Source organism: Symphalangus syndactylus, chromosome 1 (genome assembly GCF_028878055.3).
Source record: "Symphalangus syndactylus isolate Jambi chromosome 1, NHGRI_mSymSyn1-v2.1_pri, whole genome shotgun sequence".
In the NCBI taxonomy this organism is placed as follows: domain Eukaryota; kingdom Metazoa; phylum Chordata; class Mammalia; order Primates; family Hylobatidae; genus Symphalangus; species Symphalangus syndactylus.
In genome coordinates, this window is record NC_072423.2 from 143,476,196 (window position 1) to 143,497,656 (window position 21,461).

The following is a 21,461-nucleotide window of genomic DNA, read 5'->3' on the forward strand; positions in this document are numbered from 1 at the left end:
GTATTTTTAGTAGAAACTAGAAATTCATGGGGTTTTGCCACCTTGGCCAGGCTAGTCTCGAACTCCTGACCTCAGGTGATCCACCTGCCTCAGCCTTCCAAAGTGTTGGGATTACGGGCATGAGCCACCACACCTGGCCATAATTTTGACCTTTCTTGTTGATAGTTCCTCCACCATGTTATGGCAGTACATCCAGGGAATAATGTTACTCCAAGAGAATTTGGCTTTTGGAACTCCTCCACAAAATATCGGCCCTAGAGTAGTCCTTACTGCCTGATTAGCTTTTGCGAGTTTCTCCTGAGGCAATGATGCCAGCCAAGTCTCCGAAAGACAGCATAGTCTACCTTTAGAAGAGAAAAGCACAGATTCTGAGCAAGATTGCCTTTGGCCCTAGCTACACCTCTTGTTAGCTGTGTGACCTCGTGCAAGTCACTTAAACCTCTGTGCCTCGGGTTCCTCATTTGTGAAATGGAGATCATTAACAGTACCTACTTATAGGGCTGTGTGGCTGAGTAGGTTGATATAATTACCATGTTTAGCACATGATAAGTATACCACATGTTAGCTGCTGTTAGTATTGTGTCCCTCCAGTGAGGAAATGGACACAAGGCTAAATTATTGCTTGAATGGGGAGAAAGCTAAAGGCATACAAGAAGGAAAGATAAGTTTGTATTTCAAAATATGTCATTTTTCCACAGAGGTAATTATCAAATTAGCCAAATAATCCCATATTTTTGTTTTGAAATTTAACATTAGAAGCTTGAATTACCTACAATTATGAATGTATAATTTCCACTTCTTCTGTATGTGTGCAAATCACTTCAGCCCAACTGGCTTTTTTTTTTTCTTCTTATTTCCAGTAAATCAACAGGATTACCTTTCCCTTGATAATCTTCAAAATGTCCACGTGAAGGACAGGAAGATGTTTAACGGGAAGACCAAACATCGTCAGTGCTCAAGTCCAGTAGATAACAAAGAACAGAAAGAAAACAAAACTTTGGTATTTTACTGGAATCTGAGTGAATAAATAGGGACCACAGGACAAATGGCAAACAACTGCTTCAGTTACAACAGAAGGAAAGAAGAAATGATGAACCCGGATTTCCAATATGAAACTGTTACACAATATGATTAATGGAGCTAACAAGTGCCTATTACACATTAGAAAATCTTCTACAGGATTTTAAAACAAAAGGAACAACTTGTCCAGAGTATAATTGACACTTCCAGTTAAATTTCACAATTTTGCACCTCAGGGAATACTTCTGGTTTTTTTAGAGAGCAAATAAACTGACCATTTCTCCTTGGCAATTATTAACCTGCCTCGTTCTTTACAACTAGGAAAAATTTGGCTTATCTCCATATTTTAGTTGAGATGACATATTAAATCATATCTTTATGGGTAAAATGTTATTACCCTTAATACAAAGCAAAGTTTCAGCTGGACTTCGTTTCACTTAATCTTCAGTGGAACATTATTGAAGTTAAAGTACAAAAATTCTCTGAATGAACATAATAATAAGTCGTAAAATATATATATCTTTAAAAAGATATATTATTGGATCTTTCACAAAAAGTCAAACAAATGGGGAAAAAAGAAAAATATCAGAGTATTGGGATTTGTCCTTGAATCTCCACTTTTAGTTTTCTTTCAGTTAAACCAGTGTCCACATGTTTTTTTCTGGATTGAAGCCAGAATCAACACTGTCCCTATTTCTAATCAAATAATGGAGAAATAATTACAAATTCTGAATGCAGTTAGAGGTTCCTGGGAAGCAGAGTGTCTGGATGGAGCCTGAGCTCGGTCTCTGACTCATTTCTGACTTTAGGCAAGTTATTTAATGTCTCTGCATTTTTGATATGCTTGTAATAATGCTAATTTATTTCACAGGTATGATAGTAACCAAAACTCAGGTAAAAACCATCAGCTTTTGCAAGAAGTCAGGTCGACTAGCAAGAAGTCTGCTTCTGCAACTTGGAGAAGAGATTTAGAATTATGTATCTTTTATTTTTCCTTTACATTTTGAATGAATTGCATGGGAGTTTGATGTAAATGATAGGTTTGCAGTTTCAGTATAAAAAATTAAAAATAAAATGGACTATATGACAAATTTCACTTCAGAAGTAAAAACTTCAGAAACATTTTTCTTTATTGCATTTCTTGGGAGGTCCAATATATTTAGCTTTGTAAGGCTTTCAGTGAGTACGGATTCTTAAGAAAAATACAAAAGTACAGTTATATTCCATTTTCAGAAAAGAACAGAAAGAATTTGGAAAAAATTTGGAAGGAAATAGCTTAAAAGGAGTCTCCAAGCTTGTGTTTATGGGTAAATTTTTAACTCACTGGCTTAGGTTATAGTCCATTTGTGAATGCTAACTTATTAAATATACTTCGTTCAATAACTTTTTCCTCCCGTTTTATTTCTTCTATATATCCTTTTATAATGGCTCGCTTAAAACCTACCAATTTTGAAATGTTTACATGCTACTAATATACTTGTTTTGTAATTGTTTTTAAAAATTATATATTATCTGTAGAACTTTTCACTTACAAATTTAATGTCTTCATCTTTAAATTTAATGCAGTGTAATTAATTAAATATTTCTTTAAATGCAGTGGGGAAGGAATTAGACTTCATAGCATTAAAATAATTTATGTAAAATAATATAGTCCACCAAAGAACAGTCATTTGAGAACAATTTTAATTTTGTAATAATTAAAAGTTTTGAAACTGTCTACAGCAAAAATATTATAAAAGAAATACAACTAAATGTGCAGTAAATGAACAGAATAATTTGATACAACTTTACTGTAAGCCACATGTGCAGAATAAATAATGGTTTACTATAATGAATGATGGAGACCAGAGTTTCAAAGCAAGTTTCTTAATACCTAGCATTTCTTCAATATTACAGAGAATGTTGGTTAGAATTACAAATGAGGAAAACGGAAAATTTTAGAGAACTTAAGATATTCTCAGGAAGTATTCTAAAGCTAATCAAAGTAATATAATGACTTTCTAAATATATATAATGACATTTTGAAATGCTTTATTGTTTATATGCTACCAGATGAGGGGGTGCCTTTTTGATTATTGGATTATCTTAATGGCAATGAGATGAACATTTCAGGACATCAAGAGACAGAGGCCTGTCAAAAAAATTTCATTAGCCCTTTATTTTTTACTAAATCTAATGCTAAGCAATATTTATATAACTTATATAATGTATATACAATATAATCTATAACATATACATAATTATGTAGAGTAATGTTGTGTACACACATACACATATATATACAGTGTGCATAGGTAAAATTATATGATATATAGGTGCATCACCCAGAGCATTTTCAAAACATACTTTCATTTATGTAAGAGCCAGAATCAAACACCGGAATAAGAAATTTTTTTTTTAAGCTCTAAGTGTTTTTTGTTGTTGTCTGTTTGTTTGTTTTTTGAGACGGAATCTCACTCTGTCACCCAGGCTGGTGTGCAGTGGTGTGATCTTGGCTCACTGCAACCTCTGCCTCCCAGGTTCAAGCAATTCTCATGCCTCAGCCAACACAGTAGCTGGGATTAAAGGTGTGTGCCACCATGCCCGGCTAATTTCTTTGTATTTTTAGTAGAGACAGGGTTTTGCCCTGTTGGCAATGCTGATCTCAAACTCCTGACCCAAGTGATCTGCCTGCCTCAGACTCTCAAAGTGCTGGGATTACAGGCATGAGCCACCGAGTCTGGCTAAGCTCTAACTTTTTAAGCTAATTTATTCACTTCTGAAATAAAGTACTTGATCCCACAAATGTATAAGAAGACTTGAACCAAATAAACAAAAATTTCAACAAATAGCATTAAAGCAAAGTCTGGAAGACACAGACATTTCATGACTTTTAATTTTTGACTCCTGAATGTTATCTGGGAGTGGATTAAAATAATGAAGATTTGTTTCCTATCACATAAAAAAAGAGGACATTATTTTTACTACTGATCCTTAGCAGTTTCATTTATCAAGGAAAAATCCTAATCAGTAATCCATTAAACACATTGGTTATTTTCAGTCAGAAGAACAATTTGAGTTGGAATCACAAATAAATGGTATTTATATCATATCGTTATGCTGATTTCCCGGACTAGTGTGAATATACTTAGTGAAAGTCTCTTTTATTTCTTTAGGCAAACAATTTTCCCTCTCTGAGCCTCGTTTCCTCTAGTATTGATGATATTTGACTGAATGATGTCACTTCCTTTAATTATGTTTTGTCTGCATGTTCTAGTCTCGGGGAACAAGGCTATTTCTAAAATCTCTTTATATGTTTTTTTAAAATATTTTGTTATCCATCTTTCTTTTGCTTCCTTATAATAAAATGTTTTTGTTTCTTATTTTCCGTAACATGAAAAATACTTTATGGTTGTATGTCTGTGACTAGGCAATTGATTATGTTTAAGAAATCACCATTTGCGTAAGGGCATTTGTCCTTTTCCTTTTTGCTACTTGAGTTTTGTGATAAATTTTAAAATTAGATAGTTAAAGACACAAGGGTACAAATTTAAAAAGCAACATAGCTATTACAATTTTGCTCAAAAAACATATTTATTGCCAACTGAAAACATGAGTCAAACCAAAAACTTATTATGAGATAGCTATGGTAATGACCTTGGCCTAGTGAGAGAGCCAACTTTTAAATATCTTAGCTATTAAGTTTTCAGTTATATATTTTCTTTTGGGATTTTATAAATCCATATATCTCTTTGAAAACCAAAATAAGCTATTACATATTGACATGACATATTTTCAAATCACAAAAAAGTTTATGAAAAGCGTAATTCATTAAGAGTGGTTATTTTTGTTATTGCTGGAAGGGTGAAGATGGAGGGAATCTGATAAAGACATCTTATAAATTCAACAGATACAAAAGAATATTATCTCCCATAAGCAACTGTGAAATTACAATAACAGATCCTGGGAAGTTCTACAGTTCTAATTTAGGTTTACAAGTTTTCTTCTCATCTATTCAATAGATATTTTGTTGAGGACCTGTGCTAGATTCAATTGTCACTCCCAAAATATGTTCATTCCTAACTTTTATTACCTGTGAATGTGATCTCATTTGCAAATAGGGTCTTTGTACATGTAACTGAGTTAAGATGAGGTCATGGTGGATTAGGGCAGACCCTAATCTAATGACTGATGTCCTTATATGAAGAGGGAAATTTAGACACAGACACACACAGAGGAAAGACAGCCATGTGAAGATGGTTTCAGAGAATGGAGTGATACTGCCACAAGTCAAAGGATGTCAAGAATTGCTGGCAACCACCAAATGCTAGAAAAGACCAGAAAGGATTTTCTCCTAGAGCCTTTGAAGGATGTATGCCCTGTTCTTCTTGATTTTGGACTTGTATCCTCCAGAACTGTGAGATAATAAACTCCTGTTGTTTTAGGCCACTCAGTTTATGGTAATTTGTTATGGTAGCCTTAAGAAACTAGTACAGTACCTAACTATCCACCCACCATTAGGGCAGTATATATAATAGATGTAGCCACTCACGTCTTGGTGCTTACATTGTAGATGGTGGTTGGAGTGGGTAGACAATAAACACATATATTATAATATTTCATTGTATTTGCTGGTAAGTGCTAAGGAGAAACTTAATCCATTGTAATAGAGATATGAAGTGTATGGGTGATGTTGTTTGCCTGTGTCTCCACCCAAACCTCATCTTGAATTGTAGTTCTCGTAATCCCACATGTTGTGGGATGGACCCAGTGGAAGGTAATTGAATCATGGGGGCAGCTACCCCTATGCTGCTGTTTTTGTGATAGTGAGTTCTCCTGAGATCTGACGGTTTTATAAGGGGCTTTTGCTCGGCTCTTCCCCTTCCTGCCGTCATGTGAAGAAGGACATGTTTGCTTCGCCTTCCACCATGATTGTAAGTTTCCTGGGGCCTCCCCAGTCATGGCAAACTGTGAGTCAATTAAACCGCTTTCCTTTATAAATTACCCAGTCTCAGGCAGTTCTTTACTGGGTAAATTTATAAAATGAGAATGGACTAAGACAATGGGGGCAGTTGTTATTTTATATGTGGTAGTCAGGGAAGGTATCTCTGGGAAGGGAATACCTGAGCAAAGACCTGAAGGATGTTATGGAGCAAACCATAGAGATTTTCAGGAGTGCATTCCAGGTAGAGAAAACAGCAAGTGCAATCGCCCTGAGAAGTCTATGTATTTCAGAGTGTTCCAAAAATGCCGAAGAGGCCTATGTGGCCAGAACAGGCAAAAATGATGGGAAAGGATGTGTGTTGGGGAGGTGGATGCTCACAGATGACGTAAAGCTTTGTTGGTGGACGACCAAATATCCTAGTTTGCCCAGGAAAGGCTCAGTATAGAATGTCGTCTCATTGTAATTCTAAAAAAATGTTTGGAATCTTCTAATGGTAGCTTGGGCCAGACAGTAGCAGTAGAGGTGCTGAGAAATGATTGGATGTTGTATAAATTTTGAACGTAGAGTCTTTCCTTAGGAAAGATACTTTGCTTCACTATTTTAGCTTCCTTTGGTAAAAAGTAAACATAATTTCTCTTCTAAAGGCACCGTGAAGATTAGCTGATGGCAAAACCATGAGATTCCATGTGTTGATGATGTATTAGCAATTTTGTAAACATATTTTAAATGGCACACATTAATGTAGTAACATGGGAGGCAGCATTCATATAAACACAGGTTCTTGCCAATTTGTTCTCTCTCTTATCAAGTAAGCTGCAAATAGTATATTTTGAACCAATTTTTTTTTTTGGTATTCATTGTAGTATAAATGATTATAATAATTTCAAATGTGTTCTTCCTATCTAACCAATATGCATTAATTTGAAACAACGAAATTGCCATTTTTCTAGGTCAGAAATGCTCAAACATCTGCAATTTCTTATAGTTCAACCTAACACAGTAAGAAAGGATGAACCAGGCAATAAGGAAAGAGTTTCAGGAAATTTGGGAGATATTCCCAGAGGATATCTCCAGAGGTTGAATGGTCCTGGAGAAATCATAAGCTTCCTTGTGCTTATTTTCTTATTTTCACTGTGAGGCTAATGAAATAAAATAAAATGGCCAATTAAAATTTGATAGTGTTTTGGGGTGTTGTTGTTGTTGTTGTTTGAGGTGGAATGTCACTGTGTCACCCAGGCTGGACTGCAGTGACACAATCTCAGTTCACTGCAACCTCTGCCTCCCAGGTTCAAGTGATTCTCATGCTTCAGCCTCCCGAGTAGCTGGGATTACAGGCATGCACCACCACACCTGGCTAATTTTTGTGTTTTTAGTAGCGATGGAGTTTTATCATGTTGGCCAGGCTGGTCTTGATCTCCTGACCTCTGGTGATCCTCCCACTTCGTCCTCCCAAAGTGCTAAGATTACAGGCGTAAGCCACCATGCCCAGCCAAAGTTTGGCAGTGTTTAGTGATGCCCAAACACAAACACAATATGGTTTTAGATGAGTATTCCTTATTTTTCCAATCCACACGTTAGACTTGGGGAAATAGCCCTTGTCCCCTTGATAGGCCCTTTAATGTAAGTAATATTGCAGCCTTGCAGAGGTACATTCTACTTGAATGGCTAGCTCATTTTTATATAATGCCCCAGGCCATGCAGGCTGCTTGGCATCTTTGTGGAACTACGCGAATTGTCCCAACAAGCCTATTTAGTAATTATTCTGTCATTATTAAAATATTATTCTGTTATTGTTAAGAAAAGATACTAAAGCATGCTGTAGGTCAGTCATTTTCTAGTGACAGGGATTAGAGGACTAGAACCCATTCAATTTTTAAAACTTTACCTACAAATAGTTAGAAAATATATGCTTGAAATAATTTCATTCTAGTTTGTTGTTATTGTTTTTTTTTCTAAGCCTTCTTTACAAATATATTTTCCTCCTGTAATTCAGTTTAAATGGATGGCTTTTGCTTCTTAACAAAATTATTGACTATTGATTTATAACTGATAAAGTTCTTTGTATCAGTATTCAATGCTGATGTGGAAAAAATTCAGCCACAATGAATAAGGAGTGTTCCCAAGAACCCTCAGACAAAAAAAGAAAAACAAAAGAAAACGTGAAACTACCCCCAGGATCAGAATGAAAGTGTGTTTGCTCCTAACATCAGATGTCTTTGGTTTAGAATAGTTATTTCAACTTGAAATTTTCTTAATTTGTAGACTTAATCTTGACATCTGGGAATATGAGATTTAGGACGCTATTGCATTGCAAATGATGAATCTTCAGTGCAGTCAATATTTTTATCTTAAAGAAAGTGATTTTATCTTTCATGACAATAATAAAGGTGACCTAGAAAAGTGTTCCTTAAATAAGTCCCAGCTTATTATATTAATTAGCAAATATTAATTGATAGCAAACCTAATCATCTTTTTTTCTAATTTGCTCACTACTTCTATTCCTTTACAATCCTATTCTCACCCCATTTTATCTTTTATAAAAATACACAGAAGGTGTCCCTTTTTCACATTGGTAAGGATTTTAAATATCAGAAAGTTAATTTTCTCTATTTTTAATATCAGCAAGTATTTTAATAAAATCAATTATATTTAATAAGTTACATATAAAAATATCTACTATTTCTATCACTGGGCCTAAGGTAGGTACATACTCAATATACGATTGAATTTTAAAGAAAAATATTTACTAAGATAAAGAGTGAAATGCCAGAGTTCTTATAAATTGTTGCTACAAATTATATCATATGTTTAAAAGGATAACTTTAATGGAAAAATGGGTCTAGAGATACTTTTTTTTTTTTTTTGAGACGGAGTCTCGCACTGTCACCTGGGCTGGAGTGCAGTGGCGTGATCTCGGCTCACTGTAACATCCACCTCCTGGGTTCAAACAATTCTCCTGCCTCAGCCTCCCAGTTTGCTGGGATAACAGTCACCCGCCACCACACCTAGCTATTTTTTTTTTTTTTATTTTTAGTAGAGACAGGGTTTCACTATGTTGGCCAGGCTGGTCTCAAACTCCTGACCTCGTGATCCGCCCACCTCGGCCTCTCGAAGTGCTGGGATTACAGGCGTCAACCACCACACCCGGCCCATCTTGGTTATTTTGTTCACAATGTTGGGTGAAAGGGTTAAGTCATGACTAATTGCTATAATATGAATTTCTGCCCAGTGTTGTAATACAGAAATTTGGTGTTTCTCTTTAGACCATTTGATGTGGACAGAGAATGAAATGTAAAATATGCCTCTCTTCAGAAAGAAGACTTAGATTGAAAGAAATAAGCAGAATAGTGTGCCTATACCTTTTATACCTCTTCCAGGTGCATGAAGGAGGCTTCCCATCTGGTGGGCTTCTTTGGAGAGTGATCAAAAGGCTCCTTTGATGGAGAATCCCCCAATATCAGTCTCTGAAGATCTTTTCTGTGAATCTCTGCAGTTCCTCCAGTGAGGAATCCCATGTTCTCCGGCCTGCAAAGTGGTAGGAAGAGTGTAGAGCTGGTTGCCTGGCAGCAAGAGAAGTAGCCTGGGAAAGCTTCACCCTTTTTGAACAGTGTCTCTCCCCTCCCCTCCATCGCTTCTGCTGTCATGCCACCTGGAACATCTCTGGGCAATCTTAACACAAAGTAAATCTTCCATATTCTGAAAGGGTACGAGAAGCAGCATTCACCTGGCTGCACAGGGTTTAGATGAGGATCTGACTGTCAGCCCATTTGCATCTACTTTCACTTCCAAGCTAGCAGTGCCTCCAATCCAGAATCCCCTAGGGTGCTACAGTGTGACTTCTCTCGCTTCTCATGGTGCTCCTCTCTACTGCTGCTTTGCCAATTCCCCTTCTCCTCTCCTCTCCTCTCCTCTCCTCTCCTCTCCTCTCCTCTCCTCTCCTCTCCTCTCCTCTCCTCTCCTCTCCTCTCCTCTCCCCTCCCCTCCCCTCCCCTCCCCTCCCCTCCCCTTCCCTCCCCTCTCCTCCACTCTCCTCTCATTTCTTTTCTTTCTAGACAGGGACTCACGCTGTCACCCAGGCTGGAGTGCATTGGCACGATCTCGGCTCACTGCAACCTCTCTCTCCTGGGTTCAAGCAATTTTCCTGCCTCAGCCTCCCGAGTAGCTGGGAGTATAGGCGCCCACCACCACGCCCGGCTAATTTGTGTATTTTTAGTAGAGACAGGGTTTCGCCATGTCGACCAGGCTGGTCTCCAGCTCCTGACCTCGAGTGATCTGCCCATCTCGACCTCCCAAACTGCTGGGATTACAGGCATAAGCCACCACACCAGGCCCTCAACATGCTTTTTATCACCTACCAACTTGCTGACATTGCACACTAGCTGTTCTTTCCCTTTCTCTTTGACTTTGTCAATTCGCATCTTTTACACTTTTTATTCTTTTTCTAGTGGGCTTTGTGAGAAGGAAAAAATTAAATTTATGTGTTCAATCCAACCAAAAGTCCCCAACTCCTTCTTAACTCTTACCTTCAAAACTATTCTTAGCCCATTGTTTTCCAGTAAAAGAGGAAAGTGCGTCAGTATAAACAGGCTGTAGTTTAAAGCAGGGAAATTACATTTTTCCCTCTGTGAAGGATTTTGCCTCCTGAGGAATAATTCCATATAGGCGACAACAGTTATTGGGGTCACCACAAGAATTAAACGCTAGGGATACCAAAATTAGCAAGGTGTGACCTTTGCTTTCAAAAATCTTACTCTAGGCCGTGGCTCATGCCTGTAATCCCAGCACTTTGGGAGGCCAAGGCGGGAGGATCACTCAAGCCTAGAAGTTTGAGACCAGCCTTGCAACATAGGGAGAAAAAGACACAAGCTCCATAAGCAGAGAGACCTGTGTGCATATTTTGACTGAGCCACTTCCTTGTTGTGTAACATTAGGTAACTGATTATAACGCTCCTGTGCCTTTTCCACAGCATAACACAAACAGCACATGAGGATTGCGAAAACAACCAGAGTCCTTCCTCTGTTTTTGTGATGAAACAGGTTCAGTTCTAGTTAACACTGAGTGTCATTCTGTGTGGTGAGAGGCTGGGAAAGTCTGGGAGAATTTCCTCGGCGACTCTAAGATTAGGGATGGCCTGCGGCTGCATCCGACTTCCTGGAGCTACTTAAGTCTGAACTCTGGTCTCATGAAAAATTCAAGGTTGATACATTTATAAAATTCTTTTTGTTCTTGCAGTTTTTTCAACGGGGAACATGGCAAAGATGTTCAATTTCATCCTTGTTACCACCGCTCTGATAATGGGCAGGGAAATTTTGGTAAGCTTATTGTGAAAACTATTGTTATACTTATAATGCCTGCTTTTTTCTGAATTTTCTTTCATTTTGCATTAAATCTATAGCGACTTGTCATTGAAAAAACTTAACTACGTGGGAAAAGCAAAGAGCCTGGTGGAAACACTGGACACGTAGTAAAGCAGTACTTTAAAGTGCTTTACATTTTTGGGGGGAGGCTGAGGTGGGTGGATGAGAAGGTCAGGAGTTCGAAACCAGCCTGGCCAATATGGTGAAACCCCGTCTCTACTAAAAAAAATACAAAAAATTAGCCGAGTGTGATGGCTCACATCTGTAGTCCTAGCTACTCATGAGGCTGAGGCAGGAGAATCCCTTGAAACCAGGAGGCGGAGATTGCAGTGAGCTGAGATCATGCCACTTCACTCCAGCCTGGGTGACAGAGTGAGACTCCATCTCAAAAAAAAAAAAGTGCTTTACATTTTTTTAAATAAAAAGTATTCGCAATAAATAAGTAACTTTTAAAAATTCACTGGAGTTATTTGGTTGGAATATTAGAAATTTGAAACTGTCCATAGTAATTAAAATTAACCTTGAGCTTTTCAATATTGAAAAGTGTAAAACTAACCAGATTATTTGAAAGTAATTACATCAAACTTGTGTCGTCCTTTGTGAATAAAAAAGACAAAACATTCATTCAAAGTTCTTAGAGAAAGAAAACTCCTAGGTTTTAAATAAGCTTACTAAATAGGCATTTGCAGTCTCATAAAGATTGGGCGCACTTCACCTGTGATCTCTTCAGTTATTTTAAAATTGCATAGCGCACTATGTTTAACAATATCACAACCGATCCCCCACTATTGTAAAACAACACAGGACCCAGACACCATAAAATGTTCTTGCTGTTCATTTTTTAGCCTATGTGACTCAAGGTGCTAAGTAAATAACTCTCTCAGAAGGGATAAATCTGAGTGATAGGGAGAGAGTAACAAGAGCAAATAAGAAATAATCCTAGAGAGGCCTGGCGCATTGGCTCACGACTGTAATCCCAGCATTTTGAGGGGCCGAGGTGGGTGGATCGCTTGAGGCCAGGAGTTTGAGACCAGCCTGGGCAACATAGCGAATCCCCACCTCTACTAAAAATACAAAAATTAGCCGGGTGTTATGGCACACAACCTGTATAGTCCCAGCTACTTGCGAGGCTGAAGCACAAGAATCGCTTCAACCACAGAGGCAGAGGTTGCAGTGAGCCGAGATTGCACCACTGCACTCCAGTCTGGGTAACAGAGCGAGACTCTGTCGAAAGAAAGAGAGAGAGAGAGAGGGAAAGAATCATCCTAGAAAAATGGCTGGGACAGGTTCTGTGACTTGGACCTAGGGATGGGAAGAACGGAAAGAAAGAAAAGAAAGGAAGGAAGCAAGGAAGGAAGGAAGGAAGGAAGGAAGGAAGGAAGGAAGGAAGGAAGGGAAACGAAAGGAAAGGAGGGAGGGAAGGAGGAAGAAAGGAAGAGAACGAAAGAAAGGAAAAAGAAAAGAGGAGAAAGAATTCATCCTAGAAAAGATGTCTGGGAGAGGTTCTGAGAAAGGAAAGGAAAGGGAAGAGGAAGGGGAAGGGGAAGGAAAAGGGAGAAATCATCCTAGAAAAATGGCTGGGAGAGGTTCCATGACTTGGACCTAGAGATGGCAGGGAGGGGAGATATACTACATATATATAAAATATATATATATTATAGATAGACTATATATAAATATAAATATATTATATATACATATGTATTTGATATAATATATAATATAATATAAATATATTATGTAATTTTGTAAAAATGTTTATATAAATATAACATTATATAATATAGACTATAATATAATGGATATAATAGAATTATATTATATTATATATAAATATATTTAATATATAATATATTAAATATATATTATATATTATTTAATATATAATATATAATATATATTATATATTATTTAATATATAATATATAATATATAATATATATTATATATTATTTAATATATAATATATAATATATATTATATATTATTTAATATATAATATATAATATATATTATATATTATTTAATATATAATATATAATATATATTATATATTATTTAATATATAATATATAATATATTATTTAATATATAATATATAAATATATATTGATATATATTTAATATATAATATATAAATATATATTGATATATATTTAATATATAATATATAAATATATATTGATATATATTTAATATATAACATACAAATATATAGATATATATTTAATATATATCAATATGTTTATAAATAAATATTAAATATATGTATGTAAATGTATTTATACCAGACAGCCATTTAAAAACCTCATTTATTATGGAGATTTACATGCCAAGAATACAATTAACTTCTATAAAGCACATTACTGTTTAGAAAACACATAAGCAAGGTCATATAGAGATTGACAGCATGGTCCTTGAACTGAATTTGAATCCCACCTCTGCTTACCCACTGGGCATCAAGACTGAGCCCTTTCCTACCGCATGGAATTGTTATGAGGATCGAATGAGACAACTGTAAAGCTCCTAGCATAGCGATTCTGATTATTTTATATTATTTGGTCTTTTGAGTCCAGGAGTTTTCGCATAAGCCATAATTTCCAATTCTTCAAATAGTAGGTGGTATTAGAACTTTTCAAACCACTTTCTGTTTGGAATGATATTCTGAAACGGGAACCGGAGACAAAATGGAATCACTGATTTATCCAAATGTTTAAAAAGCACTTGTTTTCCATGAAAATGAGATGCATACTCATCTCATCTCACCTGTTTTACAGGCACTTGAGGACTGTGCCCAGGAGCAGGTGCGGCTCAGAGCCCAGGTGCGCCTGCTTGAGACCCGGGTCAAGCAGCAGCAGGTCAAGATCAAGCAGCTTTTGCAGGAGAATGAAGTCCAGTTCCTTGATAAAGGAGATGAGAATACTGTCATTGATCTTGGAAGCAAGAGGCAGTATGCAGGTCAGAATGGACTTTTCTTACGTGTTTCAATAACTTCCATTACGCACCCATGTACAATGATGGTGCTAGTTATTTCAGGCTTTTCCTATTTCAGTAACAAGCAATATGAAGCATTATATCAATTGTAAATGTCTTCTTTCATGCTTTATTTTATTTATTTTTTTTTTTTTGAGGCGGAGTCTCGCTCTGTCGCCCAGGCTGGAGTACAGTGGTGCAATTTTGGCTCACTGCAAGCTCCGTCTACTGGGTTCATGCCATTCTCCTGCCTCAGTCTCCCGAGTAGTAGCTGGGACTACAGGCACCTGCCACAACTCCCGGCTAATTTTTTTGTATTTTTAGTAGAGACAGGGTTTCACCATGTTAGCGAGGATGGTCTCGGTCACCTGACCTTGTGATCTGCCTGCCTCGGCCTCCCAAACTGCTAGGATTACAGGCATGAGCCACCGCGCCCAGCCGACACTTTTTTTCTGTCTCTGCCAGGGCATTTACTGTGAATGCTAAATATCTGAGAATTTATATCATTTAATAAGAAATCAGGACAATAGATTGTTTAAATACTGATGGATACGGCCGAGCGCGGTGGCTCATGCCTGTAATCCCAGCATGTTAGAAGGCCTAGGTGGGCGGATTACAAGGTCAGGAGATCGAGACCAGCCTGGCCAATATGGTGAAACCCCATCTCTACTAAAAATACAAAAATTAGCTGGGTGTGGTGGCAGGTGTCTGTAGTCACAGCTACCTGGGAAGCTGAGGCAGGAGAATCACTTGAACCCGGGAGGCGCAGGTTGCAGTGAGCCAAGATTGTGCCACTGCACTCCAGCCTGGACAACACGGTGAGCCTGTTGTCTCAAAAAAAAAAAAAAAAAATCAGTGTACACATGGCAGATTACAATTGGGAATTTTTGCATTTGAGCTTTGTGTTTGTGTATCTTTCCTTGTTACATGTATGCGGTTTTCCCTTCTGAAATCCTAATGTGCGTTAGGGCAGCAAATAAGGTAAAAAATAAAGGAGCAGAAAAAGGAAAAAGAACCAGAATTACTAAGGAAAATAAAAGAGTCGTTTTTCATATGTATATTTTATGATTTCATAATGTTCCTTTCCATGAGATATTTCTCCCCAGAAACTAGATGATTTTAAACTGGGAACACATTACACACATTGCTGCACAAATCATTATTCCCTATGGAAAACTGTTCATTTGAATTCCTCCAGAAGCAAAAGGTATCTTTTAGAGTAAACAGTGATTGTCAGAAACAAAAAGAATGCTAGCGAGAGTACTTTGTCCATATGTGTACTCTAGCACTACCATGCTACATTGTAATTTCTGTTTATGAGTCTATTGTGGTCAATTAACTGGGCGCTTTGTAAGGTCTAGAATGATATTTAATGTACTTTTATCTCCCTGTTGGCTATTAGAGTGCCTGGAACATAGTGGATCCTCATATTCAGGAATGAAAGGAAGGTAGTTCATAGGGAGAGGAACAGCAAGATAAGCAAATATAAATTGGGAAACCTATTTGACTAGAATTGAAAGACTGTAGAGGTCAAAGAGATGCCAATCTTATGGGAGTAGAAACATGTTTATTTTCCGCTTCTAAACATACAAGTGTAGGATATAGGAGTTGTGGGAGCCTATGCTTCAGTAAAAAGCTTCAGGGCACCTGGCTAGCTGAGACAGCAGCGCATGAGACTCTTAAAATGCTCCCTTTTTTTCTACCAAGATCCTTATCTCCCTCTGCTCAGACTCCTCGCCCTGGGCTCCTGCTTCTCTTTTGGCCAGCATCTTGATCCAACTGCCCTCCCTCTGGCCCTTAGAGATCAGAAAGAGGCCAGGGCCAGTGGTCTGCAGTAGTGGGGATGGCTATAGCGTGAAGATGGCCAGTGCCTCTGGAGGCAAGAGGAACCAGGGACAGTTTGGGTAAAAATGGGCTTGGGAAGCAAACAGACTATCATTTAAGGGATGAGCATACAGATAAGTGATCCCAAAAGTACATACAAAGCTGATCTCAAGGGCAAGGAACTGGTAGATGCAAGTGGAGCACCATTATTCCAAATTTCAAACCAAGCCCAAGACTTGGGGTGTCTATTCGAACACATTCTGAGCAGGTTATTGACACAGACTCAAGGGTCAGTCATGGCAGGAGGCAGCTAATCAGATGTTTGTTCCCAGGCCTCTACAACCAGTCATGGGAAGACTGAGGCTTAAGTGATGTATTATTCAGTTCTAATACTGCTATAACAAAATGAATGAGGCTGGGTCATTTATAAAGAAAAGAGGTTTAATTGGCTCATGGTTCTGCAGGCTGTAAAGGAAGCATAGCAGCATCTGCTTCTGGGGAGGCCTCAGGGAACTTACAATCACGGCAGATGGCAAAGCAGAAGCAGGCACATGTCACATGGTGGCAACAGGAGAAAGAGAGGGAGGAGGTGCGACACTCTTTTAAACAACCAGATCTCATGAGAACTCACCACTCACTGTACAGTACCAAGGGGGATGGTGCTAAAACATTCATGAGAACTCCACCCCCATGAGCCAATAACCTCCCACCAGGCCCTCCCTCCGACACTGGGAACTACAACTCCACATGAGATTTGGTGGGGACACACATCCAAATCATATCAAGAGCTGAAAATCCAGTCCTTGTGTTGACAGTGCTGGGGAGCAGACTTTGGGAAGCCAGGGGTCACCAAGGAATAAGGGAAGAAATCAGTTACTTGGAAATTACGATGCCAAGGTCAGAGCAGGATTAACTGTACAAGCAGGAGTTAGAAGAGTCATATAGAGATGGTTCAGAAAAAACATTATAATTATTATAAATATAAGACTGTTATAATAATAAGACAGATGATAGGAATTTTAGATGACTGTTTTTTGATATAAAAGCCAAAAAGATCAGAATTCAGTAGATTAAAACAATATTCTTCATACATTAAGTACAAGCATGAAGGAGAAAAAGGGGAAATAAAATATAAAATATAAACACAGTTCAATTGTTCTTTATATTTTAGTATATAGGCAAATAGTACTAGAGAAGGTACTAAGAACAGATACTCAATAAATAAAATATATAACATAAAAATTCCAATAAAGTATAGTGTTTTATATATATAATAATATGGTATAAAATATATAAGAACTCGTTCCCATCGAAGTTTATGTTTTTGGTGTCCTTAAATGTAAAACAATTAAGTATTCATACATATAATCTGTAGAAATATAAATTTTTTCTTCTTATTTACAAGTTACTTTATTATTACTAAATTAGTTATTTTCTGAATTCTAATTTATCTGATGGTAGAAAACACCCAATTACATACAACCTAGCAATTTATGCAAACAATGCACAAGGCACATGATTTTCTACAGCATACTATTAAGCTGTATCTTTTTTTTAAAGCATTTGGGTGCTAGCAAATTATGAATTAAAAGGTTACCGTATCAAATTCATATTAACTAGCGGCAATAACAAAAATCTGGCATCACCACCGCTGTTCCGCTGACAAGACCACTAGCTCCACCATCTCCCCTTCTTCAGGAGCTCCCAGTCTGCATGTGAGTGTCTTGAGGTAGGATGCAAAGTGGCCTAAGGTGTTGACTCTGGAGCTTGATTTGCCCATCTTGCTAGCTGTGGCCTTTGGGGACATTACATAACCTCTATGTGTCCCATATTCCCCATCTGAAGAATGAGAATAAGAATGCTGTGTATTTGTTGTAAGGATTAAAATATATTCAAATTAGTGAATATATTTTGGCCAGGTGCCATGAATCATGCCTGTAATCCCTGCACTTTGGGAGGCCGATGTGGGAGGAACACTTGAGGCCAGCATTTCAAGAACAGCCTGGGCAACATAGACTCTAACACTACAAAAAAAAAAAACAAAAAACTGCCAGGCTTGGTGGTACATGCATGCAGGCCCAGCTACTCAGGAGGCTGAGGCAGGAGGATTGCAGAAGTTTGGGGCTGCAGTGAGCTGATTGTGCCACTGCACTACAGCCTGCCTGGGTAACAGAGTGAGACCCATCTCAAATAAATAAATAAACAAAATAAAATGAGTTAATATATTTAACATCGTAGAGCAAAAGAAGTACTCAATGAATGCAAGCTATCTATGGATATTATTATACCCTTGTTTTCAAGGGAGAGAGCCTACTCACTCTACCCTACAAGAGTATCGCCTTCTCTCAATATTAATTTAATTGCACATTTAAAAATAACAAAGAGAGCAAAATTGAATTGTTTGTAACACAAAGGATAAATGCTTGAGGGGATGGACACCTCATTTTCCATGATGTGATTATTATGCATTGCATGCCTGTATCAAAATATCACATGTACCCCAACAATACATACACCTACTATGTACCCACCTTCCTTTATCCTTTTGTTTTTCCCTTATGTTGCCTGGGGGTGAAGATGGCGGTAGCAGGTCCAGTTCTGGCATATCCCAGCATGATCCAGGGAGTGGCAGCTGACCTCTGTTGCTGACCTCTTTTTGTGTTTAGAATGTGGGGTACTTTGTGCCTTTGGTTCTCAGCTTTGAGCCTCAGCCACCATCCTGAGACAAGAGGAAAAAGCCCATTTGGCAGGCTGTCATGTCACTTTATGAGCTTAAACATTCAGCCTTACAACATGGCTTGCTTTCTGCATGATCAGAGAGAGGACGCACATCACCCAGTTTAATACAGTGTTTGTCAAAACAGAAGGCAGGACGCCTTGGCCTCACTCTAGTATTATGTAAATATTCAAAATTCTTTTTCTTTAAAAAAAAAAAAAACTCCTATGAACACAAAGCACTTTAAACTTGCCTTTCTTCTAGCTATTCTCCAGGGAATTGAGTGGGTCAGAACATTTTGAAAATCATCATTTTACATATCAAGCTCATATTTTGAATTCTGCATTTTTCATACTTTCTGCTGTTACGGTTTAAGTCTCATTTCCCAAAGCAGGCTTCTTAACTTGTTAGCTATAAGCAAGTTGAACTACTGGTGCTTTTTTGCTTTTGTAATGTTTATTTATTCGTTGGGGGTTTTGTTGTTGTGTTACTGTTTATTTCAGTTAAAAGCTTTTCTTAAGTTGTGTTTGGCATTTTCTTCTGGGGAGAAGGAAAATTTCAAAAACAAGACCAAAAAAATAACAAACTCGCAGTTAGCATAAAATAATAACAAGTAGAAAATGTTGGCTGAAACTTCTATATTCACTAAGATTTCCAGAGGCAAATGTTATAGCTAATCACTTCCATATTTGCCTGGAACATAGTATGATCCTTGTGAATCTTTAGTATTCAGCTCTTTGGTAGGAAATTAAATGTAAACAAAAAGCTTCTTTCCAAATAGGGCTAAAATCTGCTGACTTTAATAAAAGTGTTGTACTATATACTTGACTGTAATAAAAGTGTTGTACTATATACTTGACTATAAGATGTAAGCTTTATAACAACATTGAACCAATTTTAGGTAATCATTTTCTCTTTGTTTTGCTTCTTGTTTAATTGCCAAACAGTATCCTTTTTGTAATTTAGCATGTATTTGAACACTTGTGCTTCTGAATCTTGAAAATAAATATATGAATAAAGCCTAAATCATTACAAAGGTAAACATCTCACCAAAGCAGGAGTATATGGTTGGTCCCGACCACGTGAAGGCTTTATAAAATGACTAAGGTTCTTTCTTTTCTTTTCTCTTCTGATGTCTATGGCCTATTCAACCCACTCAATGTGCAATATATTTTATCTGTAACAAAACAAGAGAGTTATAAATTTGGCATTTTAGTATCAAAACAATGAACATGAAAAAGAACTTTAAAATATGCTACAAGAATGGAATTATCCAATTGAAAAAAATTTTTTAATAAGGAAATTAACAAAGCAATAAGGGTAAAAGTTACAGGTGATGATGTTATAGTATTTTTATTCAAATGTTTGTAGATGGCTTTTCTTGAGACTATCTGTTTATAGTGACCACTACTTCAATCATCCTAAAACCTAGCTTGCTATGCATCTAAACAATAGAGAGGTCCCCATTTGCCACATTCTCTAAGTCTGTACAGATCAACGTAGGTGAGACCCAATGGGTGTTAATTTACATCACCCTCAAGTGGCTTAAGAAACAGAGATCATCACCTTTTGGCAGGGTGTGGTGGCTCACACCTGTCATCCTTTTGTGTCCAGAATTGGTGGGATCTTGGTCTCACTGACTTCAAGAATGAAGCCGTGGACCCTCGCAGTGAGTGTTACAGCTCTTAAGGTGGCGTGTCTGGAGTTTGTTCCTTTTGATGTTCGGATGTGTTCGGAGTTTCTTCCTTCTGGTGGGTTCGTGGTCTCGCTGGCTCAGGAGTAAAGCTGCAGACCTTCGCGGTGTTACAGCTCTTAAGGCGGCACGTCTGGAGTTGTTTTTTCCTCCCGGTGGGCTCGTGGTCTCGCTGGCTTCAGGAGTGAAGCTGCAGAACTTTGCCATGAGTGTTACAGCTCATAAAAGCAGTGTGGACCCAAAGAGTGAGCAGGAGCAAGATTTATTGCAAAGAGCGAAAGAACAAAGCTTCCACAGTGTGGAAAGGGACCCAAGCAGGTTGCCACTGCTGGCTCGGGCAGCCTGCTTTTATTCTCTTATCTGACCCCACCCACATTCTGCTGATTGGTAGAGCCCAGTGTTCTGTTTTGACAGGGCGCTGATTGGTGCGTTTACAATCCCTGAGCTAGACACAAAGGTTCTCCACGTCCCCACTAGATTAGCTAGATACAGAGTGTGGACACAAAGGTTCTCCAAGTCCCCACCAGAGTAGCTACACAGTGTCGATTGGTGCATTCACACACCCTGAGCTAGACACAGGGCGCTGATTGGTGTGTTTACAAACCTTGAGCTAGATACAGAGTACCAACTGGTGTATTTACAATCTCTGAGCTAGACATAAACGTTCTCCAAGGCTCCACCAGAGTAGCTAGATACAGAGTGTCGATTGGTGCATTCACAAACCCTGAGCTAGACACAGGGTGCTGATTGGTGTATTTACAATCCCTGAGTTAGACATAAAAGTTCTCCATGTCCCCACCCGACTCAGGAGCCCAGCTGGCTTCACCCAGTGGATCCCACAGCGGGGCTGCAGGTGGAGCTGCCTGCCAGTTCCGCACCGTGCGCCCACACTCCTCAGCCTTTGGGTAGTCGATGGGACTGGGCGCCGTGGAGCAGGAAGCGGCGCTCATCCG

General features: G+C 38.0%; 1 protein-coding gene and 1 long non-coding RNA gene across 5 annotated transcripts in view; one reads left to right on the top strand and one right to left on the bottom strand.

The window, feature by feature from the left end:
- Nucleotides 1-21,461, top strand: part of FGL1 (fibrinogen like 1) — a 59,584-nt gene that overhangs the window by 25,699 nt on the left and 12,424 nt on the right. For all 4 annotated transcript variants that reach the window (XM_055286959.2, XM_055286973.2, XM_055286962.2 and 1 more), the window contains 2 exons: nucleotides 11,178-11,257; nucleotides 14,080-14,260. In XM_055286959.2, the coding sequence (XP_055142934.1) occupies nucleotides 11,195-11,257; nucleotides 14,080-14,260 (244 nt within the window). In that variant the 5' untranslated portion in view covers nucleotides 11,178-11,194. The remainder of the gene's footprint in view (nucleotides 1-11,177; nucleotides 11,258-14,079; nucleotides 14,261-21,461) is intronic.
- On the bottom strand, nucleotides 13,627-19,986 carry LOC129486698 (uncharacterized). Its single transcript, XR_008659060.2, has 4 exons — nucleotides 19,866-19,986; nucleotides 18,631-18,818; nucleotides 14,069-14,202; nucleotides 13,627-13,966 (listed from the first exon to the last, which is right to left on the bottom strand). It is a non-coding gene; the product is annotated as an uncharacterized lncRNA (long non-coding RNA).